General features: G+C 40.0%; 1 protein-coding gene across 9 annotated transcripts in view; it reads left to right on the top strand.

Moving 5' to 3' along the window:
* CASK (calcium/calmodulin dependent serine protein kinase) overlaps positions 1-26,561 on the top strand; it is a 325,007-nt gene that overhangs the window by 142,428 nt on the left and 156,018 nt on the right. For 8 of the 9 annotated variants that reach the window (XM_089673942.1, XM_089673939.1, XM_089673940.1 and 5 more), the window contains exons 9-10: positions 1,637-1,654; positions 8,927-9,048. In XM_089673942.1, the coding sequence (XP_089530068.1) occupies positions 1,637-1,654; positions 8,927-9,048 (140 nt within the window). The remainder of the gene's footprint in view (positions 1-1,636; positions 1,655-8,926; positions 9,049-26,561) is intronic. The other variant, XM_089673937.1, reaches the window with a different exon arrangement.

Genomic DNA, 26,561 nt, shown 5'->3' with positions numbered 1-26,561 from the left:
TTCTAAATCCCAATCATAGCTATCCAAATCAAAGATAATCTTGTGTGTGTGAACACTTTTAGTGGCATGTAACTGTAATCAAAGCAGATGATCAAATATGCTTATTTACAAATGATTGCTAAAAGTTTGTGTACAGCAGTGAAATTATAGGATATAATGTTATGTAATTATGCATTGAGTATGGTTTTTCTATGAGCTACTTATGCCAGACTGTTAAACATGAGCTACTGTGTGGAGAAGTAAAAGCTTGGGGGAATAGGAAGTGCTATAGAATACCAATTATACCATTGGCAATATGACTCAAGTAAAATGTTCTTTACACAGAAATAAATGTAAAACACGCTCGTTCAACAGTGGGCACAGTCAAAACCTACGTTTAGTTGGAAAAAAATGTGAAAAAAGAAAATAATAATAAATGTTCTTTGTCCCCTGGGGGACGGAACACTAAAAAAAAATGAAGTGAGATTAAATGCTTTTTTTTTTATGCAGCAGTTTTGTAGAGGAAGTGGTCAGTTCTTGGGTATTGCTATAGATAGAAGCTTATGATAGCAGAGGTTCCACAATCCAGAATGGAAAAGATTGTTCATTTATGTTTTGTTTGTTGCTAAACTGTTAGTAAACAGAGGCAGTGCCAAGCGTAACAAGGGTTAAATTAATTAGAAATTTACAGGTTTAAAAAGTCCTAAATTTGTGTCTGTCAGCATTATGATAGAAATATAGCCAGGTTTACGTATTCTGTTGATGTCCTTGCAAAGCTGACTGCTTACTGTAGATTACTGCATTTGCTTGGCCAACTTTCAATTTCTCACAAAGGCACAATTGTTCTTCTATTTCTAAGTGATGGTGATGAAACACTTCTGGCTAATAAGATGTGCCTGTTAGCAAAGCTTCTTACACATGTGAGGCTTCTCATGCTTATTGATAAAGCATTGTTACTGACAATATGCAAAGCGCCTTAACCCATGGCAACCGATTCAGTTTCATATTTTTCTAATCTGACAACTGGTTACTGTATTTCACACATCTTTATTTTTCTTCATTCTGTCACATATAAATAAGCCAGTTTGTAAAATAGTTGCCCGGTTACTGACTGGTAACATGTTCAGTAATTTGTTTATACTGTAGCTATCCTCATTCAGTAGGAATTGCATTTCTTAGATTTATTTAAAAAAAGAAAATCGGTAGACACACTTCTGTCTGGAAAAATGCATCTCATGACAGCAGATTGATAGGGGTATTATTAAATTGTTCTTATATTGTTACACACACGCAGTAATATTTTTCTAAGAATTTTACAGTCTGGTAAGTCTTTTATCTAGCAGTAGGTTTATTGTGTTAACAGTTCGTATGTGTTTGCATTTACTGAGTCATGAGCAGAAATGACGCTCTCTTACAATATCAGTTTTTGCCTGAACTGTTTTCTGCAATAAATTGCTTATTTCTGGACCAACTACTTTTTGGGCGGATCAAAAGTATCTCTATCATGCAAATCAAATTATATATGCTGCTTGGCATGCCAGCGATCTGATTGGGGTGAAAGCTTGTGTACTCACTGTAAATTGCTTTGCCAGTGCTTGCAACTAACATGGCTTTTCTGAAATTCTGTATTTTGTCTGCCTTAATGCTGCCTAACTAGGACTTCTAGCTGCAGAAAGTAGGTATTCCTTTTTTCCTTTTGTGCTGCTTGCTCTGCTTTTTCCTGAATGTTTCTTGAATGTATAAGTACTAAGTGCGATAATAGATTTTCATAAATGTGAAATTGTATAGCCAAAGTATATATGATTGAGACTGGCCATTAATCACACAGATTCTGTTGGTTACAGATTGAGTACTGATTTAGGACTCCTTTATATTATGTGCATTTCTCAGCACAGCTGTAATGCATTAGTGAAATCATTAGTTTAAAGACAAATTCCAAACATGGTGTATTTTTATATAGTTTTCTTGGTCCAGCTTGGACCAGTCTAACTATGTATAACCCTACCTGGCTGTTGCCCCTGTAAACTGGAAATCAGTGAAGTAGACATCGCTACTTCGTGATCTCCACTTACTTCTGGGTCCCATGCTTAGCGGTTGAGTGTAGGGGTGGAGAGCTGGGGCGGTAACATCGTGCTCTCCACCTCATCCAATCAGAGAACGCTGTGCATTAATTCAGAAAATGCGAAACATTCTCTGAATGGCCCCTGTTCTGAGCGGCCAACCTACTGTGTTCACAGTGAATCAGGCCAGCTGCTCAGCACAGGATCCAGAAGCAGGTGAAGATCACAGAAGCAGTGGTGTCACTTCAGTGATTTCCAGCTTCCAGTGGGATCAGCCAGGTATAGTATATACATAGTTACAAGCTTGACCAATGCAACTATGTAAAAATATACCATGCATGGAATTCCGTATAGTCACAGAAGAGGAATGCTCAAAGATGTCCTGCATGGTAGTTCAGATGGGGTCCTTAAAGCTAATCTAACTTGCCTCAAAAAAGTTATATTGCAGCTTACTCATTTTTAGACCTGGTGGCTGCATTAGTATTTTTTATTTTTTTTTACTTCTGTTTATTTTCTCCTGGTGTTTCTGCCAATAACAAAATTCCAGTCTTAGGTGGCTGCACTCACTCCTCCACTATGAAGGTGCAACGTAGCCACCTTTGGACAGCAACCTCTTCAATGTGTGGAAAGAGAGTTGGTGTTGGATAACAGATATAAGTTCTGTTCTTAAAGCAAAACTAAACCTATTGATTTAACGGTTTCCCAAAACTGTTACATTCAAGTCATGCCATGAATGATGACTGTCACAGGTGCTGATGGCAAATGGCTGATGTCATAACTGATCACATGTGCACCATCATGGCATCTGCATCAAAAAGAGGCTAAGATGGCAATTTCCTTGGCTGTAAAGGATTGGAGGGTTTAGTTCCACTTTCAGCAGTTACTTTTTGGGATAAAGATTTTAATTAAAATCTGACCAGTGTAAAGACCCCTTTTAGTGTTAAATAGTTGATCTCAACCCTCCAATATTGCTGAACAGCTTGGTCTGTTAACCACTTCCCATCCGGCCGTTATATATAAACGGCCAGGCGGTGGCAGTGCAGGGCGGGTGGCCGTTTATAAATGGCCTCCCCGCCCCCTGCTTGTGCGCTCTCCCTTGGAGCGTGCAGCACCGCGATGCGGTGCCCGATGTGTCCTCCGGACACAGTGGAACACCGATCGTCGTACAGGACCTCTGTGTGAGGTCCCGATCATGTGATCATGTGATCACTGATTGGCCAATCAGTGATCACATACAGAGTAGTAAGCAAGATGTCACTTCTGACATCATTGCTTACTACGTGTGAAATCTGTGAATGATCACAGAGGTCACATGGTACAAGGCTATTCACAACAGCCTTGTACCATGTGATAAGCTGTGACCAATCACAGCTCACGCAGTAGTTCTTAATGGCTGCAAGAATGCAGCCAGAGAGAATAAGAAATTATTGCTTTTACGCTTTTATGTAAAAAAAAAAAAAAAAACATAATATAAAAAAAATAAAAATGTAAAAAAAAAAATGTTTAAAAATTATAATTTTTGGTTATAAACTAATTTGAGTCAGTTTTTTTTTTTTTTTTTTTTACTAAAAAGATAACGGAATAAATTTTGGCCAAGATTTATGATGAATTATTTTATAAGAAAAACACTTTTTTTTCAAAATTTTTGGACGTTTTCATTTACATAGCAAAAACAATAAAAAATCCCAGTGGTGAATAAATACCACCAAAATAAAGCTTTATCTGTCTCAAAAAAATGCTAAAAAATTCATATGGGTACAGTGTTGAATGACCGCGCAATTGTCGTTCAAAGTGTGATAGCGCTGAAAGCTGAAAATTGGCCTGGACAAGAAGGGGGTAAAAGTGTCCGGACATGAAGTGGTTAAAGAAAGTAGACAAATAACAGACTTGCTGCTCAGATCAACAAGTTAAAATAAATGAAAAAAAAAAAAGCCTAAAAGGAAAACTAATTCAGCCACTGTGACTAATGCAGGCCATAGACGGGGAGAAAAACGTCCGATTTTTCTTTTAAAAAACGAAAAATCGGTCGTTCAAGCGGCCGACGTTACCACCAATGGTAAAAAAATCGGCCGATTTTCATCCCGTCTACAGCCGGCAAAAAGTGTCCCTGCAGAGAGCTCTGCTATTTCTTTGACATTTACAGAGGTTGCAACAATGTATCTATTTGTATCCATTTAGGATACAGATGTTTTTATTCAGAAACAAATAGATACAATGTTGCAACCTCTGTAAATGTCAAGGAACTGTCAAAAGAAATAGCGGAGCTCTCTGCAGAGACACTTTTTGCCAGACTGGAATTCCTTTTATTTTTCATCCTTCTTCATCATCATCTTCTTCTTCTTCATCATCATCATCATCCTCTTCTACTTCTTCATCATCATCATCCTCTTCTTCTTCTACTTCTTCATTATCTTCTTCTTCTTTTTCTTCATCATCATCATCCTCTTCGTCGTCGTCATCATCATCCTCTTCTTCCTCTTCATAATCATCCTCTTCATCTTCTTTTACTTCTTCATCATCATCCTCTTCTTCTACTTCATCATCATCATCCTCTTCTTCTACTACTTCATCATCCTCTTCTACTTCATCATCATCATCCTCCTCTTCTTCTTCTTCATCATCATCATCCTCTTCTTCTTCGTCATCATCCTCTTCTTCTTCTACTTCTTCATCATCATCCTCTTCTTCATCTTCTACTTCTTCATCATCATCCTTCTTCTTCTACTTCTTCATCATCATCCTCTTCTGCTTCTACTTCTTCATCATCATCCTCTTCTACTTCTACTTCTTCATCATCATCCTCTTCTGCTTCTACTTCTTCATCATCATCCTCTTCTACTTCTACTTCTTCATCATCATCCTCTTCTACTTCTACTTCTTCATCATCCTTCTTCTTCTACTTCTTCATCATCATCCTCTTCTTCATCTTCTACTTCTTCATCATCATCCTCTTCTTCTTCTTCATCATCATCATCCTCTTCTTCTACTACTTCTTCGTCATCATCCTCTTCTTCTTCTTCTTTTTCTTCATCATCCTCTTCTTCATCATCATCATCATCCTCTTCTTCTTCATCATCATCCTCCTCTTCTTCATCATCATCATCTTCATCCCCTTCTTCTTCCTCTTCTTCTTTTTCTTCTTTTTGTCTTCCTCTTGCAGGTCACTGCTCATGCGCAGATGTTTTATCGGTAAAAAATCGTCCGATTTGCCCATTATTGCCGCGAAAATCGGCCGATTTTTTTTCCAACTTTACCGATTAAAAAAAACGGCCAAAATACCGAAAAACGGCCGAACAAATAGCCCACTAACGATCCGAAAATCGGCCGATTTTATTTTCGGCCGAAAAATCGGCCGATTTTTGACCCATCTGTGGCCTGCATTAGATTGGTAAGTTGTAATATATAAAAGTTCTGAGTTTAGATATCTTTAAAGGCGCACAATGGGTAAAATATTGTTTGAGTCAAAATTTGGAGCAGTTGTGCATGGTGAGGAAATCACTTTTAAAGCTTACTTAACGAGCTGAAATTATAAGTTGATTGTTTGCAATGCACAGCTGCTCCAGATTCTGTCTGCTCAAGTTTTGATAAATTCTCCTTGCTGTATATGAAGTACTTGTCAGTGCACGTGTTTAATAGCAATGCTCCTTTAGTCTAGGTTCACAACTATGCAGGTTGCGTTTGAGGTGTTTCTGCATTGCGTTGCATTTTTATTTTTAATTTTTCTTCTTGCTAGTCAGATTTTAAATGCAAAACGCAGCAAAAATGCAATACGTGCTTTTCTGCAGCTTTCCCATTGAAGTCTATAGAACCAAAAACGCAACGTTTTGCATTCAAAAAAGTCCTTGATCTTTTCTAAAAAATGCACCAGATGAAAATGCAGATATGTGAACCTGTTCCATAGGAAATCATGTTAAATGGACTGTACTGCATTTCTGCAAAACGCTGCAGAAAACGCTTAGGTGTGAACCTTGGGTAAGTGTTACTAAAGGTAAAATAAAAAAATACTTGTATGATGCAGTCTGCCACTAGCATTAACAAAGCAGTCCCCTGTAACGTGTAACCTGTTGATCCTGCCAGTAAGTCTGTTGTAACAGGTGCTTCCAATGGTTTGATTTTAGTAATTTGGTTAAAATCTTTATCCCAAAAGGAAAAAAATGTTTAATTGCTGGAACAGTATAAGCTGGAGTTAGGCTTTAATTTGTTAGTCACCCATGTAAAGCCCATCCAGATCTACTAGTCCCATCTACCACTACCCACTCCAGACAGCATTGTTGTCCATGGGTGTCTCCATTACTCTGCCATAAATAGAAAAGGCAACCTAATGTTTTTCTGTGTTACTGGCTTTATTACCAGGGGAAAATAAAGGAAAAATTTTGAAACACAAAAAGCTAATGTAGCCACCAAGATTGTACTGTCAGGTTGTAATGTGAGTGGTGAGCTTTAGGACACATTCACACCATCGCACTGTTGTAACGCTCTTTGGTGTGATGCAGTGCCATTCATTCAGTAGGACACCAAAAGCACTTTCCAGGCACAATATGCGAACATCTCGTGCTTTGCTGATGAAAATGCTGCATTCACAATTTTGGGGGGTTTTGATGCATTGGGCGTCCCATTCAAATGAATGAGCTTTCTTAACACACCCTCCTTTAAACACTTGTGTATTGAAGGCACCTCAACGGACTGTGCTGGTGTGAATGGGCCCTCTAAAGAATCTCTATAGCTGCATCTTTTAAAGTGTTTTTAAATCCAAATATTAACATTGTATAAATAGTTCTCTTTGTGTTTTGTAGATATAGTTATGCAAAGTGAGTAAATATTTGGGTAAATATTTTATAAATACCTTTTAATCCTGGTAGTTTCTGTAACTGCCCATTTTTTGGACAGCTTGGCTTGTTGCAGCTAGTGGAAAAATGATGGATCTACTGGCAGGATCAACATGTAATTTTATCAGGGGAACTCAGAGAAACACACACAGCTATATTATTGCTAGTCACAGTCTGCATCTTTAAATTTTGCCTCTAGTTAGAATTTGACGGCTACCAATAATTGATCCAGCTTCCTCCGATCTAGTAATTGTTACATGTCCATTATACCTGTAGTGCATTTTCAGCAGTGACATGCAAGTTATACGGACTGTGTATGTCCTGCTAGAGAGGTAACTGCTGTTTATTTGATCGTGAATGTAAAGTGGGACAAGTCATTTGCACTAAACACAATTTAAGGTCTAGGTGCACTTGCCTTTCGTGGTCCTTAAATCCCTTCCCCAGCAGTTTTCTAAGGACACATACATTAATACACATACTTTGCTAAAACCTTCTCCGTGTACCCTGCTTGGCTTTGTACAGCTTTTACTTCAAAATCCTTTCAGCCAAGCCTTGCATAGGCATTCTGCATGCACTCCTTTATTCCAATGGAAAGTCTGTTCTCTGCTTATCCAGGCTGTGCTGTGTTGGCCAGTGTGCCTGCATCACAAAACTGACTTAAAAATACAAAGAAGTTGACAGGTAAATACTTTTTACAAATACTGCTATCAGCCATAACTTTGACTACTGGCAGGTTAAGTGAATAACATTGATTATCTTGTTACAATGGCATCTGAACGTTGGTGGGATATATTAGGCAGCAAATTAACATGTTGTCCCTGAAGTCAGTGTATTGAAAGCAGAACAAATGGGCATCACAGTTTGTTGTTTATGGGGCTGCATAGCTGCAGACCTGTCAGTGTGCCCATACTGACCCATGTCTACAGCTAAAAGTGCTTACGATGGGCACTGAACCACAGACCAATGGAAGAAAGTGACCTGGTCTGATGAATCACATTTTCTTTTACATGATTTGGATGGCCAGGTGTGTGTGCATCGCTTACTTGGGAAATAGTTGGCACCAGAAAGCAAAATGGGAAGAATTGCTGGCACAGGCAGTGTGATGCTTTGGGCAATGTTCTGCTGGGAAACTTCGGTTCCTGACATTCATGATGTTACTTGATGTGCACTACCTTCCTAAACATTGTTTTTGACCAAGTACATCGCTTCCTGAAAATGGTATTTTCTGATGGAAGTGGCATCTTTCAGAAGGATAATGTTCCCTGCCACATGGCAAAAATGATTCCAGAATGGTTTGGGAAACACAGCGACTTTGAGGTTTAGACTTGGCTTCCAAATTCTCCAGCTGTCAATCCAATCGAGCATCTGTGGGATGTCCTGGAAAAACGGGTGCAATCCATGGAGGTCCCACCTCATGACTGCTCCTTGCTAGATATCACGACATCTGCTTAGTGCTAGATATCATGACATACAATCAGAGGTGTAGTGGTGCCCATGCCTCAATGAGTCAGGGCTGTTATAGTGGCAAAAGGGGAACATACTTTTTATTAGGTGGTCATAAAGTTATGGCTGATCATTGTATATTTCAACTGTGTGTAAACTGCTAGCCTTACCTTTCTAGCATTCCCTGCACACTTATAACAGTGTTTCATGTAGGAATCGCTCACTTATATATTATATCACAGCTTTACAATTCAGACCCCCTGTGATTGTATGTGTCTTTGTAGAACTTGATCCTGTTATTTTGAAAATAAAAAGGTTTGGTGCCAGTTTGCCTTTTAAATCTTTTAAATTTAATTTTGCATGTCATCTTGAATAGCTTCTTATGAATTAGTCATTTCATTTCCTGTTTTCAAGTTTATCTTTTATTTTTTTTCTTTCTTCAAACCTTTACTGCTATTATTTTGCTTCTTAATGTCTGTGGATGTTGCATTACCTTTTCAGGTAATGGCTCTCATTAATCATAGCTAGTGAATAGTTTTTGTTGTCCAAAGGTCATTTTGCCATAAAGCTTTGCCTCCTAGTTTGTTTTTTTTTTTATTTTCCAATGTTTGCTTTTAGGAGCGGTGTCGCAAGTACTGGACAGCCTGGAGGAGATCCATGCGCTCACAGACTGCAGCGAGAAAGATCTCGATTTTCTGCACAGTGTTTTTCAGGATCAGCACTTGCACACACTGCTAGATGTAAGTTTTATACTTTTATTGATAAAATGCTCTTTTGACCTAGTTGCTTAATCATATATGTGTGCCTGTTTAATTTACCTCCATCAGTATTGATGATCATGAAGCTTAATATATATTTTAACATATTAGCTGTGGAATGGACAACATGAGGAATTTCTGAAAATTAATCGCATTTTCCTTTAGCACACCATTGTAATTGTGTGTTTGCCTGTGAATCTTAGAACCCCAGTGCTTTGTAGAACTGTTTATTAGTTGTCTAGTGAAAGTGGATTTTGTTTTTGTATCGCTGTGATTTCTTGAAAGTCATTTTGATTAATAGTGTAATGAACTGACAATAACCCATCAGTTTAAGGCCTCGTTCATACCATGTGCAAAGATGTCAGTTTTTCTGAATGTGTTTTGCAAGGGCACAAAAAACAAAACAATTGTTCTCAATGTGCCTTGTTCACACCACAGCACTGGTATTCTGTGCAGATTGTTTCTGTGCAGAAATCTGCAATGTTTATAAAACTCACTGAAGCTCGAACGAAAACTGATGTCTCTGCAAGTGAATTCTGCTCATCGAGTTTTTTTTCTACATGTATGATGTAAATGAGGCCAAAATTATCTTACCCATGCCAGTAGCTGCAGAGTGGAACCCTTGCTCTTTGTGGGGAAACATTGATCTCAGTGCAGAACAAAGCTCATCCTTCCTGCTGCTTGGGTAACTCTGGTTCTGACTAACTTGGGAACATGTCAGACCTCTGCAAAGAGACCACTCCTTCCGCACTGAGAGCAAGAGCACCATTCTGCAGCATGCTGGCAAAGGAGAGGCTTTACTACCCAGGCTGCCCATCTCTGAAAAATGACTATGGTGGATTCGCTATCAGACGCTCAGGAGGCGAGAAGGTCCTGACTCTTGAATACTTTTTTTTTTTTCGCCCCAAACGGCAATTTTCAAAAGGACTAACGTGTTACAGCCACAAGCTAAACACTTGGCTCACAATTGCAATGCATTAGTCCCACTGAAAATTGCAGGACAGCACCATTGACTTAATTGGCTGTGTTTGACAGGAAGTGCTGCCTGTCAGAATGACATGGCATGTTAAATTTTCTGCTGTGTGTGAACAGCCTTATCCCTCTATATAGTAGGCTTTAGATGGGCAGTCGGGGATTCCTCTTAGCCACTTGTGTAATGGAGGGCTTTGGGACTTTAATGTTAAAGGATCTTTCACACTTCTGAACTGCAGGTTAACAGCTGTGTGGGCATGCATGGAAGAATACTTGCAGATCTGTATAAACACTTGCATTGTCCATTTTTCATATTATCCATGTCATCCTGCCCACTTGGTTCATTAGCATTAGTTGTGAGAGAACAAAGGTGTTAACTGCTGTCTGAAGGAAGTGATGTAATCATTCCATCCCAAGTAGTTTTCTGTAGGAACATTTTTTTTCGTTCTTTGCCAATACCTAGGAGTGTGATAGGCAAGTTTTATCCCCATCTTTATCATCCATCTTTTCTGCCCTTTTCAGCTACTTTTTACTTGTTTAAGAAATGCAGCTTTCACCAAATGAGAAGGGAGAACACAAGACATAAGAGTAGTAACAGTATTCTATGAAATTATGGTCATTGCCCCTTATACAAATACAGGAGCATAATGGTATACTAAGGCTACATTCACACAACGGTTTAGGCACAGATAGCTCGCGACATATAGAAGCGGTCAATGCTGTGTCTGGATGCATACTTTTAGCTGTGGTCAGTTGGTGTGCGGTCAAAACTCAACAGAAGCTCCAACTCTGAATGCACGCTGTCTGCACCCAGGGTTAGTATTGAAATGTAAACCCCCGGATAAAAGGCTACATGCAAACGGAATTCGAGCCTGCCATTGAATTGTACAGCATACAATTCTGACAGCCACCACTGGTCATACACAGTGTGCACAAGCAGTGTTTACAACTGACTGAAAGAATTTACCAATTGTTGATGGCGTCTGCCCTTGGCAACACACAAATTGCCACGTGAATGTAGCCTAAGTTGGAGGTGGGAAATCCTATGAACTCTGAGCTGTTGAGCTAGCAGAGCTAAAACCAACAAACCATAGTGAATCTCAGACCATGTGTCTGCACAGCACCTGGGAGAATGTAAAGAAAAGCTACACTACATACTATATATAGGGGATAGACAACAAAATTGGAAACACATGATTTGCAGATGTGAAAGTGATGACATGTTTTGCATTGAAAGCGGAGGTAATGTAGCATTATTTTGCTTCTGCTGTGTGATGAAACACCTAGCTAACAGGTGGGAAGCCTCACTTTCATCATTCACTGTGTGCACTGCTAGTAATGCCAGAGCTTACTGAGCTTCACAGAGAGCAAATTGTTGGTGCCCACTTAGATAGTGCCTCTGTGACTGAAGTTGCCAAATTATTTGCAGTGTCGTGAGATACAGTATCAAAGGTTATATGCACTTTCTGGGAAAACTAAATATCTGTATTGAATTTAATTAAGCATCTTGGGTGGGCATTTATAAAAAATTATGGCATCAGTTGTATCTGTTAATATCCTGCAGTCTGCAAATCTGTCACAGACTTGCATCTGATTTATCATAATGTTGCATTTTATGTAATAAATGTAACCTATCCTTTAAGATGTGATACAAAATGAAGTTGGAATATTGACATGTAACAAGATGGAGTCTCCTTATCCAAGGAAGCTGCCATCTTAGCCTCTGTTTGTACTGCAGCTGCCATGATCCTGCACATGTGGACCATTATGACGCCATGTGACAGTTTGCATTTTCAGCATGCCAAGAATGTAACTGATTTTTGAAACCGTTAAATTGATGGGTTTAATTTCACTTTAATTTTGCCGCAAACTAGCTTACAACACTTGTGACAAATGTGCAAAAACAGACAGACGGGCAGAAGTGGTGTGGTTTGAGGGTGAGGGTCCTCTTGCAACCATGTTACCCGATACACCCTAAAAAAGGTGTAACATGGTGAAAAATATCAAGTTAGCTGTTAACGAGCGCTGCATCTGCCATTGATAGGACCCATTAGTGGTAATATAGTTTTGCTGTGCAAATGTACAAAAATAGTATTTTTTCACATTGTATGCACTTTTTACAGAGTTGCTAAGCAATGAAAGTTTGTTTTTATGTGGTTATTATGACTAACTACAGAATAATGCTACATGTCCTTTGCACATGGCATTGTATGTTTAAGTAATCTATTAGCTATTTTTTGTCTGCTGTGGGATCTTTATCTGCTAATGCCCAAATTCCCACAAAAAGGAAATTCCTAAAGCTAATGTTTACTTATTTGACAGTTGTTCTCCATGTTAAACATTAGTGATTAGAATTTTTATACAAATGTAGAAATTGTTCTTTAAATTATTTTCCTAACTTCCGATTCACTATATCTCCAAAAGGCACCTGCCTTTACACGCGCATGAACCTTAACGGCATCTCAGTCTTGGTCTGTAGGGTTCAATATTGATTTGGCCCACCCTTTGCAGCTATAACAGCTTCAACTCTTCTGGGAAGGCTGCCCACAAGGTTTAGGAGTGTGTCTATGGGAATATTTGATCATTCTTCCAGAAGCGCATTTGTGAGGTAAGGGACTGATGTCGGACGAGAAGGCCTGGCTTGCAGTCTCTGCACTAATTGATCCCAAAGGTGTTCTATCGGGTTGAGGTCAGGACTCTGTGCGGGCCAGTCAAGTTCCTCCACCCCAAATTCGCTCATCTATGTCTTTATGGACCTTGCTTTGTGCACTGGTGTGCAGTCATGTTGGAACAGGAAGGGGCCATCCCCAAACTGTTCCCACAAAGTTGGAGCATGAAATTGTCCAAAATGTCTTGATATGTTGACGCCTTAAGAGTTCCCTTCACTGGAGCTAACACTTTTCTACTGCTCTGGAGTGCAGTGGCATCATGCTGTACACCACTGCATCCAACGCTTTGAATTACACTTGGTGGTGTAAAGCTTGGATGCAGCTGCTCGGCCATGGAAACCCATTCCATGAAGCAGCTCTCTAAGCACTGTTGTTTTGCTAATGTGTAGGCCACACGAAGTTTGGAGGTCTTTAGCTATTGGCTCTGCAGACAGTTTGAGACTTCTGCACAGTGTGTGCTTCAGCATGCACTGACCCTGCTCTCTCAGTTTACATTGCCTACCACTTCATGGCTGAGTTGCTGTTGTTCCCAGTTGCTTCCACTTTGTTATAATACCACTAACAGTTGACTGTGGAATATTTAGAAGCAAGGAAATTTCAGGGATGGATTTATTGCACAGGTGGCAACCTATCACGGTACCACGCTTGAATTCACTGAGCTCCTGAGAGCGACCCATTCTTTCACAAATGTTTGTAGAAGCAGTCTGCATGCCTAGGTGCTTGATTTTATACACCTGTGTATATAAAAGACAGCTTTAGGTCTAGTGGCTGTAACTTTGGTTTTCTGTAAACCTGTCTATCCCATAGATCTAATATCTGTGACAGTTTGGTATGGTGTTCAGTGCGCACCCAGGTGTGGTCTATACAATATGCTTGTCGTAGACTTGTACTGCACTTGTCACATGTTGACATGAATGTATGTAAATCTAGTTTTTCTATAGTTAGTTTTGCTGGTGTTCAAATCTCTAGTGAGTAGAATGAGTGATAATGTTTTTTTTGTTTTTTTTTTGTTTTGTTTTTTTCCAGATAGGCATATGGTTTGTGCAGCCAATGTTTTATCAAGCGTCACTGAGACCTAGTTTTATTAGCTTCTTTTTGCAGATTTTATATTGTACAGCATCAGTAGTTGAAATTGTATTTTATTCTGTATTAGAATAAATTCCTCCGCTATATAAACATTTTCTTAGCAAGCAAAATGTAAGGATCCCTGCTTCACTTTTGGCAGTTTAAAATAGTCACTGATGGGTGTCTGTAATTTAGATGGCAAGCCAAAGTTAGGCATGCGAGAAAAATCAGTATTTTGTACACTCAAGCATATTGGTTGCATTCCAGGAAACGTTTTCTGAATACAGATGTCAACCATTTTACTAGTTATATTTCCCTTGAGCTGACGAACAATATCTCCTTTTGTTGACTGGGGGCCAGGCTGGGATACAAGATTTGTGTAGTCATGTTCTGTTTTCCCTTTAATTGTGAAGCAGGTATTTAGTATGTAGCAGATAGACTGCATGAGCTACTCAGTCTGTTGATTATCAGGGATTTCAGATTCTGCTGGTGAGTGGCTGCCATTTTTTTAATTTAAAATCTCTTGATGATTGGGGTGTTATAGGCTTAATATTATATAGGAGATGGAGCTTTTTTTAGAGCAAGAATAAGGAAAATGTGTCCTCACAAGTGATTATCATTTTTATTCTTTTAACCATTTATCAAATGTTTGTTTCTTAATTTTGTGTATTTACTGTTGACAAATTAACAAACCATAAAATGGTTACTTATATTAAATTGAATTGCTGGTAATTCAGATTTGCCTGTAGGTTTATAATTTGAAAAGAAGAATGCTTTATCCGTAAAATATCAGTTCACATATTGTAGATATCACTGTGAAATTGATAGACACTAATCTGATGTGTTCTATACTTCTATACTTTTTGGCTAAATCCACTCACTCACAAATAATCCCAAAAGCACTTTTCTTAGCACCATTAGGACATTTGCTATAGGTTTTCTCTGAAATAACGTGTACATTACAAACACTCCTTCATGCATCACATAGTGTCTCCCCAGTGCATCGTGCTTTACATGCAATGCATTATTTTGCATTAGTTTAAATGAGAATTACAAATTTGTCCTTGACCACTTTGTCATCTTAGTCCAGCTGGGACCAGAGCATAAACTCTCAGGAGCATACCACTGCTAGTAATGGAAAATCGTCATGTATGATATATACAAAATAACTGTGGGTAGCCTTGACATTAGTGTGTGGTTTGCAAGTTTATCTGTTGTACCTAACAAGAAATAAAACTTAGCTATTCAATATTTCTAAGTACATAACAAACATATATGTTAAGTACAACATGCATTTTTCAGAATATTAGTTTTTTGTTAAATAACAGTTACATACATTCTTTCAGTCTCCTGGTTTTCCTAATTACATGATAGTCTTTCCACAGAATGCATGTTATGTAAATTGCACTGATAAGCTGTCTTGCTGTTCTATTTAAAATCAACAGAAAAATTGGCAAATAAAGAGGACCTGAACTCAAGGAATGATGAGTGCAAGATCATTTGCTTCTGCCACCAGTATACACACAAATATGTACAGTGAAGGAAATAGGTATTTGATCCCCTACTGATTTTGAATGTCCACTCACAAAGAAATAATCAGTCTAAAAATCGAATGGTAGGTGTACATTGTAACACTGAGAGAATAGCAACAAAAAATTCAAAAGAAATGCATGTCTAACAAATGATGCACTGATTTGCATGTTCATGAGAGAAATAAGTATTTGATCCCCTTTACAAAACATGACTTAGTACTTGGTGGCAAATCTCTTGTTGGCAAGCACAGAGGTGAGACATTTCCTGTAGTTTGCCACCAGGTTTGCACACATCTCAGGAGGGATTTTGGCCCACTCCTCTTGGCAGATCCTCTCCAAGTAATTAGGGTTTGGTGGCTGATGTTTGCCAGCTTGAACTTTCAGCTCCCTCCACAGATTTCAATCGGGTTAAGGTCTGGAGAGTTGCTAGGCCACTCCAGGACCTTAATGTGCTTCTTCTTGAGCCACTCCTTTGGTGCCTTTGCCGTGTTTTGCGTTATTGTCATGCTGGAACACCCATCCACGACCCATTTTCAATGCCCTGGCTGAGGGAAGAAGGTTCTCACCCAAGATTTGATGGTACATTGCCCTGTTCATCGTCCTTTTGATGAGGTGCAGTTGTCTTGTCCCCTTAGCAGAAAAACAACCACAAAGCAGAATGTTTCTACCACCATGTTTGACAGTTGAGATGGTGTTCTTTGGGTCATAGGCAGCATTCCTCCTCCTCCAAACACAGCGAGTTGAGTTGATGCCAAAGAGTTTGATTTGGTCTCATCTGACCACAACACTTTCAACCAGTCCTCCTCTACATCATTCAGATGTTCAGTGGCAAACTTCAGACGGGCTTAGACATGTGCTTTCTTGAGCAGAGGGACCTTGCAGGGCACTGCAGGGTTTCAATCCTTGTCGGCGTAGTGTGTTACCAATTGTTTTCTTGGTAACTGTGATCCCAGCTGCCTTGAGATCATTGACAAGATCCTCTCGTGTAGTTCTGGGATGATTCCTCACTATTCTCATGATCATTGACACTCCACGAAGTGAGATCTTATTTCCCTCACGAACATGGAAATCAGTGCATAATTTGTTAGACATGCATTTCTTTTGAATTTTTTGTTGCTATTCTGTCTCTCAGTGTTGCAATACACCTACCATTCGATTTTTAGACTGATCATTTCTTTGTGAGTTGGCAAACATTCAAAATCGGCAGGGGATCAAATACTTATTTCCTTCACTGTACAGGGGATTTTTTTTTTTCTTTTAATACCACAAGCATTTCATGTTTTCATGAAGAATTTTAGCAATAAGTGGTTTATCTACTTCCTCAAGCCTGCAATACTTGTCATTGTTTAAAGGAAATGTGATAACTACCGTTGTGTTGACAATTTCATAAGCCCATTAGAAAATAAAGATTTTTAATGGTTTATTTTATTTATTTTATATTCTTTAAGTTGTCACGTAACCATCATAGGTATACAGATAATACACATACAAAGCACAACAAATTCCAGTTAATTTGCAAGTTTATAGTTTACTTTTTGATAATCATACAGTGTCATCAGCCCCGTGGTTTGATATTTTCCCAAACTTAATTTTGTTATAGAGTCTGCTCATAGAAGATTTGAGATGCTTTTAAATGCTATCTTTAACATCACAGACCCAGATCTGCAGCCAGCTATTGCTGCTACTTCTGTTGGCCAGACTGCAGCTAATTGGACTTGGGCAATGAATACTTCAGCAGGATCTTGTCTTTCAGGACTGAACCCTGGCTCTCTTGCAGATAGTGACCTCTGCCTTACTCTCTTGTGTTGATACCCTAGAACAAGTCATGACCCAGATCTCCAGAATCCTTATTGTCCATACATACAGAATGTTATGGCTAAAACGTGCTTGCAAATGTTGCTTCACACATAGGCCCTTTGAAAAGTCCTTTTTCCACAATGAAAGGTTGCAAAACCCCCTTCCTCAGGAGCTTCTTAAAAAAAATGGATTTCCTTCATTTCAAAGCAAGGCTTGGCCCAAAACAAACCTACCAAGTCCAACCCAAAACACTCTTCAAAATGAACGGGGGTGGGGTGAGGTGGGGATGGAGAGAGAAATCTGTTACAGTTTGCCTTTTTCTGGGTCACAGAAGTCCTAGACCTATGGTTTTCAAAGGGGTGCAAAATAGACTTTTTCTTTTCTCAAACTAACCAAGATCTTCTCAAGGACAGTCAGATCTGCAGACGGACCTGAACCATCTCTTATCCCAGTGAGTGGTTGTTCCACTCACTCTGGAGGACAGGTTTAAAGGATTCTATTCAAATCTGTTAACGTGTTCACAGCTAAATGAGTACCTTTGCCTTCCAAAGTTTTGCATGGAATCTGCAAGTTGTTTGTTGCCTCACTAAGACAAGGGGAATACTTTACAACAGTAGATATCCAAGATGCTTATCTACTTTTGCTTATTTTTCTGCCTCATCATCACTTCCTGTGCTTGGCAGTTCAACAAATTGGAAGTGTTTCCAACTGCAATTTGGCAGATTGTAGCTTCTACAACTTTTCACAAGTGTCCTGGCACCCCTAATTGCACTGTTAAGAACCTAGGGCTTTCAGGCAATAGGGTTCCAAATTCCAATCGTTTTTCCCTTTATCGGGACTTTAAGGGCAACCAAAGATTGTTTTTTCATTTAAAAAAAACAAGTTTTATTACATTTCCATAAAATATACAATGATCCAAATCAATCATAATGTGAATTTCCCCATAACAATATTTTGTACATGGTATGCTTGTCACATCAAGTGGTACACCAAGAACTGGTTTCTACTGTCCAACCATGCTGTTTTGATTGACAGCTTAGTCCATATACTGGGAAATCCAATGCTTTTCGAATCTTACATTCATCAGAGATAGTGTACCACTTGCGTATGTTAAAATACCATTTTGTATCTAAAATCAAACGTCCTTTCATGACTTATTATAAAGGCTGATCGTCCAGAGGGACATGATTGGAGAGCACATAGACCGCACAGACCCAAAAAGATTTTTTTACTTAATAAGTGGTTTGGTATAATGCCTCCAGGTAGTGGTAGCAAGATGTTCCCCCTCACATGTCTCCAAGGATAGAGACCCATTAAATAGTATAGATTCAGGTGGCTGCATGTACAGTTAGGTCCATATATATTTGGACGCATGCACAAATTTTAGTTTTTACCAGGTATTTATAAAAACATATTCAAGCTATAGTTATATAATGGATAGGGGCTGAAAGTGCAGACTCTCAGGTTTAATTTGAGGGTATATACACCCAATTTGGAGGAAGGGTTTAGGAATTACAGCTCTTAAGAGTAGCCACCCCCCCCCCCTTTTTCAAGGAACCAAAAGTAATTGGACAGTTGAATCAAAAGCTGTTTCATGGCCAGGTGTGGGCTACTCCTTTGTTATTTCTTCATCAGTTAAGCAGATAAAAGGGCTGGAGTGTATTCTAAGAGTGGTATTTGTATTTGGAATCTATTGCTGTGAATCTACATCATGTGTTCAAAGGAGTTGGCCATGCAAATGAAACAGGCCATTGTAAGGCTTCAAAAAGGAAACAAATCCTTCAGAGAGTTAGCAGGAACACTAGGAGTGGTCAAATCAACAATTTGGTGCATTCTGAGGAAAGAAGAACACACTGGTGAGCTCAGTAACATAAAAAGGCATGGACGTCCATGGAAGACAACAGTGGTGGATGATCGCAGGATCCTCTCTATGGTAAAGAAAAACCCATTCACAACATCCAGACAAGTGAAGGACACTCTCCAGGAGGTGGGCATATCATTGTCAAAGTCTACAATCAAGAGAAGACTTCATGAGAGCAAATACAGAGGGTTCACCACAAGGTGTGAACCATTCATAAGCCTGAAGAATAGAAAAGCCAGATTAGACTTTGCCAAAAAAACATCTAAAAAAGCCAGACCAGTTCTGGAAAAGCATTCTTTGGATGGATGAAACTAAGATTAATCTGTACCAGAATGACGGGAAGAAAAAAGTATGGAGAAGGCTTGGAACAGCTTATGGTCCAAAGCACACAACGTCATCTGTAAAACATGGTGGAGGCAGTGTAATGGCATGGGCATGCATGGCTTCCAGTAGCACTGGGTCATTGGTGTTTATTGATGATGTGACAGAAGACAGAATCAGCCAGATGAATTCTGCAGTGTTTAGAGATATACTGACAACCCAGATTCAGCCAAATGCAGCAAAGTTGATTGGACGCCACTTCAAAATACAGATGGACGGTGATCTACAACACACTGCAAAAGCAACCTGGGAGCTTTTGAAGGAAAAGGAATGGAATATTCTGCAATGGCACCTGATCTCAACCCAATTGAGCATGCATCTCACTTGCTGAAGGCAAAACTAAAGGCAAACAAAGAACTGAAGACAGTTGCAGTTAGAGCCTAGCAAAGCATCAGAAAGGAGGAAACCCAGTCTTTGGTAATTTTCCATTAAAGTGCCAGTAAAGGATTTTCAACAAATTATTCAAAAAGTTCCTAAAATTTGTACTTGATATTTATGTTCAACCCCTTGAATTAAAGCTGAAATTCTGTACTTCAAACTAAGTTTGGATTGTTTCATTTTAATTTATTCTGGTGGCATACAGAGCCAAAAGTATGAAGATTGTGCCTGTGTCCAAATATATATAGACCTAACTGTAATTGACCAATTCTTGTATTAGGGGAACCAGTAACTCCTTTCCTCATAGAGGGGAAAAAATTAGGTACCTAGATGACCTTCTTCTGAAAGACTCGTCTCCCTTTCAGCTATCTGCAAAATTCCAGAGGACTGTTCAGATGCTTTAGGCTTTTGATTAGATAATCATTTTTCAAAAGACTGCTCTCCAACCTTACCTTCACCTAGAATACTTAAGCCTTATTCTGGACACAGTCCAGGGAAAAGTCTTCCTTCCAGAAAAGAAAATCTTCTTTCAAATATCTCATGCTTGGACCTTAAGATTAAAGAGACAGAGTGAGATTATCTGAGAGTGCTGGGCCTCATGGTAACTTAATTTGAGACTGTCACTTTTGCTCAAGTCCATTCAAAGTGCCCCCCAATGCAACATGTTGACCTGAACAAGTACACTCCTTCTCTTGATCTACCCAAGCGCGCCTCTATCCAAGCAAGTAAGAGCCTGGCTTGGTGGATTTTCAGTCAGCCTTGAGAACGGGGAGGTCTTTTCTATTGCACCCACGGAGGGTGATAGCAGCAGATGTCAGCCATACAGGCCGGGGAGGAGGTATTCAATCCCTCACAGTTCAGGGAAAATGATCAAATATGAAGGCCAATCTCCCATCATCATCCTGGATGCTCAAAACATTAAAACTAGCTATCATTCCTGCAATGCTCAAAACCAGATAAGCCAGGAAAATTTACCTGGAAATCCTACCTTGCCTAATGTGCGCATGGACACTGCACTCTGGCCTTCCTTCAATTGGGACTTGACCAGAATATTTGCCTTATAGATACTTCTATTTTAAGTACTCTTAAAGAATATGTAAACCTAACAGTTTCTCATGTTCCTGATATGTGCCTGCTGTACCATGTATTTATATGAAAAAGTATCCTGTTCTCTTTGTATTACTTCCTTTGTATGAAATACTGTGTGTTCCTGCCAGTCCCTCTGCTTTCCTATTAAAAACAAATTACACATGGCAGGAGAGCACAGGGTAGTGAATTCTCTAGCTGTACTGGAACACCCTGCTCCTCCAATAATCAGACTTCTGCTGACATGCCCCACTTGCACAGCCATTCACTGGGAAGATGCTGTTTCTCTTCCCTGATCTCCTTATGCAGCTAAGAGCAGAGGGTAAGTGATCACTTATACAAAGGGGAAAAAAGCTATTTATAATGTGTTTTTTTTTATATATATATATATATATATATATATATATATATATATATATATATATATATACATGTTTTGCCTTTCATTTCTATTTTAATCTGAAGGGTTGTTTTACAAGGTGAGGGTTTACAAATACTTTAGGGTCAGGTTTCGACCTTTTTGTTTCAGAGAACCTGTCTTCATTTTCCTTGTAAAAAGCTTTTTCAAGGTGTTTTTTTTTTTTTTTTGCTTTAGATCACCCTTGCAGCACTCTGTGCTTATTTTGTGCTTATTTTAGGATCTTAATTTCATTATCTCTGTCCTGCAGAAAACACCCATCAGGTAACTTTCTTTGGATGATCTCACTTGCAAAGTTGCCTTCTTTGTGGCTATCGCATCTGTCAGACATGTCTCTGAACTAGTGGCTGTCTATTGCAAGGAGTCATTCCTGATCCTTGACAAGAACAGAGTAGTCTTGCACCCCACACAGCTACCTTTCTACCTAGGGTGATGTTTGCCTTCCACCTTATGAAGACCTAATCCTTCCCTCTTTGCTGAAGAAATTGTTCTTCATTGTCCTAATGTTGTCAGAGCTATCAGACTTTATCTGAAAGCCTCAGTTCAGCCTTTTCCAGGGGGTCCACCTGTTTGGCCCCGCAGCTCACTTCGGATGTGGCTGGTGGGGTTGCCCCAATGGGATCCTGGAAGAGGACAGCCTCGGTCCTGCTTTTTGCCGTCCCCGTCTCTCGATCCCCCTCTCTTCTTGTCTTTCTTTATCTCTCCGACTGACTTCTTTTTTTCTCTTCTTCTATTTTCTCCCCCCCCCTTTTTTTTGTTTGGTTTTGTTCTTGTTTTGTTTTCGTTTGGATTCAGATTCATATTCTAGTTTATACGGAACTAGCTCATGTTGTCTCCTACATCTCGTCGTGGATGTCCTCCTCGACACTATATTTATTCATCTCTTTGTAATACATGCCGTTATGTTATTGGTCCTTTTTTCTTTTTTTTTATATGGAACTATTTTCACCTATTCACATGCATCATTGTCACATTTGTGTGATGGCTTTTCTTATGTATGTCCACCTGTACCTGTTTTCATTTTTCCTCCATGCCATGTATTAAACTGTTGAAAACGTAATAAAGACAAATTTTCCTTTCAATTAACAAACATGTCATACTTACCTGCTCTGTGCAATGTTGGGTTTTTTTTTTTTGTTTTTTTACAGAATTGCCCCGATCCTCTTCTCAGGTCCCCCGCTGGCACTTCTGGCCCCTCCCTGCTGAGTGTCTGCAGAGCAAGCTGCTTGCTCTGGGGGCACTCTTGCATGCTCGTTCTCAAGCCACCTCTGTGTGTCTATGGGATCAGTCCCACTCCCTGCTCCTTCTTCACTGGCTGTGATTGACAACAGGAATAAATGGCTCCTGCTGCTGTGTCTCAGCCAATGAGGATAGAGAGAGACCCTGGTGCACGTTGCTGGATCAGGCTCAGGTAAGTATAAGATGGGAGCTGCACACTGAAGGTTCTTTACCTTCATGCACAGAATGCATGAAGGTAAAAAGAACCTTCCACATTTACAACCACTTTAAAAATCCACTATTGCTAGGTGGATAAGACAACCCTCTCAAGATCCTACACTGTAAAGGATAAGACATCTCCCACTCTCTTATGTGCTTATTCCATTAGACCAGTGCGTATTTCCTGGGCATTCTGACATCAATCCTCTGTTGCTCAGCTTTGCAAGGCCACCACCTGGTCTTCATTTCATACATTCTCCAAGTTCTACTAGGTGGACATCCAAAATGCTGTGGATGCAGCTTTCACGTTCAAGGTTCTTGCAGCAGCACTCTGGATTGGGTTAAGATGAAGATGAGGAATTTTGACCTGCCTATAAATTCCAAATCTTTTCGCACAGAACACAATACAGGCCTTCTTGTCAGTGCTATTCAGCTATTTCTTAGGAGACTATTTTTTTCTCTAAGATTCTCCTTTAAGACAGCCTAAGGGTATTTTCTTGCTCCTAGGTCTCTGGCTTATAATCCCGTCTACTTGAGAAGGTTAGTTTCACAAGCTAGAGCCCCTGCTACTCTTTTGCCATGGCATGTCTTCCCTGACTGAAGACACACCCTTCTCTACCCCTTCCATAACTGCAGATTGCAAATTCAGTTTCCAGGCTAGGGCAACTATCCTGCCTTCCTTTCTTTAGGTCTTCACCTTGGTGCTGGGCGTCTTCTTTGCCAGTTTTGAATTGGATAAGATCGCCATTTCTTTTCCCAGGTTTTTAGGTGGTTTCCTTTCCACCTATCCTGGTCAACCTTGAACATTCTCTCCCTATCTCCTGTGCAATTTTCTACTGAAAAAGGCTCGCTCTTGTCACCTGCCGGAACTCCCGCAGGATCTTTTGGCCAAGCCAAGCCCTATCTTTCCAAATACAAAGATTCCCCTTCAGGGGGAATCCTATAAGAATGGGGTCTCCTGTTCTCACCTGGAATCTGTGTTCCTTCTTTTTTCATTGATGCTTCTTATTGTCCTTTGAGAATTTCTGTTCTTTCCCCGTCATGTCCTGCCTTACAGTGCAGCATCTTTATTTTTTGCTCCCTTTAGGGGCAGGCATGACTTCTATGGCTATGCACCATGTATTCTTTATGGCCTGCCATCTCTTTCAATGCGAAACATTGTCACTTTCACACCTGCAAATCATGTAGTGTTTCCATTTTTTTGGTTCCACCCCTGTACTTGGTATACGTGTCCAATTTAAATTTAATTACAGTAATATTGTACCTTGCTTTAAAGGGTTTTTTAAATTTAAGCTAGATCTCCCAGTGCTCCCTCCTTAATTCCCCTCTCCCTTTCCAAGTCAATCCACTCCTATATCTGGGCTAGCAGTCCAATAAATAAAAGGAAACTCATTATATTATAATGGTTTTTAATAGGTTTCCAAAGGCTTTTTCATGATATTACCTACCTGTGGTATCTTTTTAACAATTAGCGGCTATACAAAATAATCCTTAACAAGAGCAGGACCCATTTTGCAAAATGACTCCGGGAATGTACAGTAAATTAGTTGGGCATTTGTAAAGGTTTTTTTTCTTTTTTTAGTAATCTGAAATGCAATTGTATGATATGAAACTGTTTTTATTCAAGTTTTTGGTTCCCCCCACCCCCATTTTTATCCCCCACTAACTCAATGATTTTGCAGTGTAAACACTAGGTAAAGAGAAGCTATTTTTCTTGAAAACACCAGAACATATGATGTGCTTGACTTGTTCTTGTATTTAATTCATAGGTACATTAAAGTGATATGAAAGGCATTTTTTTAAAATAACATGCATGTCATACTTGCCTGCTCTGTGCAATGGTTTTGCACAGGACAGCCCCGATCCACCACCGGCGCGCCTGGCCCTCTCTTCTGCCAAGTGCTCCCAGAGGAAGCAGCTTGCTATGGGGCCACCCAAGCAGGCTTGCTCCTGAGCTGCTGCTCTGCGTGTCTATTCACACATAGAGCAACAGCCCGGCCCTGCCCCCGCTCTCTCCTCATTGGCTCACTGGCTGTGATTGACAGTAGCAGGAGCCAATGGCGCCCACTGCTGTCCCAGCCAATGAGGAGGGAGAGTCCCTGGCGAACCTCGGCTCTCATGCACATCGCTGGATTGCGATGGGGCTCGGGTAAGTATTAGGCGGAGGCTGGGGGTGCTGCTGCACACAGATATTTTACCTTCATGCATAAAATGGTCAAAAAAAAAAAACCTGGAGCCTTTACAACCACTTTAAGCAATAAATACTGTAGATCTTTTAGTGCCACGTTACAATGGCAATCTTGATGTTGGTGGAAATTTGCCAGTTACTGCTAAGAAACCATTCACTTACTCCTATAGCACCACTTCTTTGCTGGCCCAACAACCTTGACCATGATGAAGATTTTGCAGCGTTAACAGTCAGCAAGACAGCTGTATCGAAGAAGTATGCATGTGGTACCTTTAGATATTCTGTTGATAACTAGTGTGACCTTGTGTTTTGCATTGCAATGGTTTTGCACAGAGTAGCCCCAATCCTCTTGTTCTCAGGTCCTCCACTGGCACTCCTCCCCCTTGACCAGTGCCTCCAATAGCTAGCTGCTTGCTGTGGGGGCGCTGGTGCGTGCTCGCTCCCAAACCCTGCTCTATGCGTCAATAAGATACACAGAGCCGCAGCATGGCCCTGCACCTTTATCTCTCCTCAAAGGCTCACTGGCTGTGATTGACAGGAGAGAGAGAGATATGAGACAGCCGAGGCTCTCGCAGGGATGTTCAATTTTATATTGCCTGCCACCCGGGACATGTAGTTTTTTGTTTTGTTTTGTTTTTTCTCTTTCTTTTAACCTTTAGCCCTGCTGCCGGCCAGCAGAAGGGTTCACCTGTCAGGTGGATGCATTCAGGTGGATGCATTCAGGTGGCTGCACTGCCACTCGATTGCTTCCACACAGCCTACTACAGTTCCAGCCTTCACTCCCCTGGCCGCTATGTCTCCTGGGCCCACAGATGAGCAAACAGGTGCTGGTGGGTAGAGGGGAAGGAGGAGAGCGGAAACGTCCGCTACCCTCCCCTTCTTGTCCTGACCCGGAAGTAACATTATGATGTCACTTCCGGTTTCCCGTTGGCATATTTCCCAGCCTTCGAGGTTGGGAATGAATGTAATGCAGTGCATTATATCCAAGGGAGACATCTAGGGTCTTTTAGACCCTGGATGTGTCAAAGAAAATCTGTCACCAAAAATCATCACATTGTAGGGGGGGAAAAAAAGTTGTTAATTTTTTTTTTTAAAGTGGTAAAAATTTGACGTTACACCCAAGCACATAACACCCCCTCCCAACCCCCCAAAACGTTTTGAGGCTGCCCCCGTATATACACATACAAATGTAAAAGCACACGCTGGGGCGCCTACGCATGCACACATCAAAACATCGACTATGGTACATGTTGCATGTCAAGCACACCAGAATGAGATAAAAAAATTCTAGCACCAGACCTCCTCTGTAACGCTAAACTGATGACCTATGAGAGTCACCTGTAGAAAATATAGATTACTAAAGTTTGCCTCCATTTCATGAGCGTACGCAAATTTAAGGTTTGATAATCTGGATAGCTACAGTATTTACTCGGTGCAAACTCATCTTTTATATTTTACCAGAAAATTGGGTAATTTATTGCTTTTTTTTGTGCCCTAAAATTAAGTATTTTTATTTATGTATTTTTTGCTGAAATTTTGCGTTACCTAGATCAGTGTTTCTCAACCTTTTTCCAGTCGGGGCACCCTTGAAAAAGTATTTTCAGTCACAAGGCACCCCTGTCCATGGCTTAGTTCACGTTACTGTGTGTCGCAAAATCGTGCTCATTCCTGACATGCAGACAGATGCTCTGCTCTTTATGGGTACACCCAT

Source organism: Staurois parvus, unplaced genomic scaffold (assembly GCF_062004578.1).
Source record: "Staurois parvus isolate SC_StPar_1 unplaced genomic scaffold, SC_StPar_1.0 ptg000145l, whole genome shotgun sequence".
NCBI classification, from domain to species: Eukaryota; Metazoa; Chordata; class Amphibia; order Anura; family Ranidae; genus Staurois; species Staurois parvus.
This window is presented reverse-complemented; position numbering and strand designations above follow the sequence as displayed.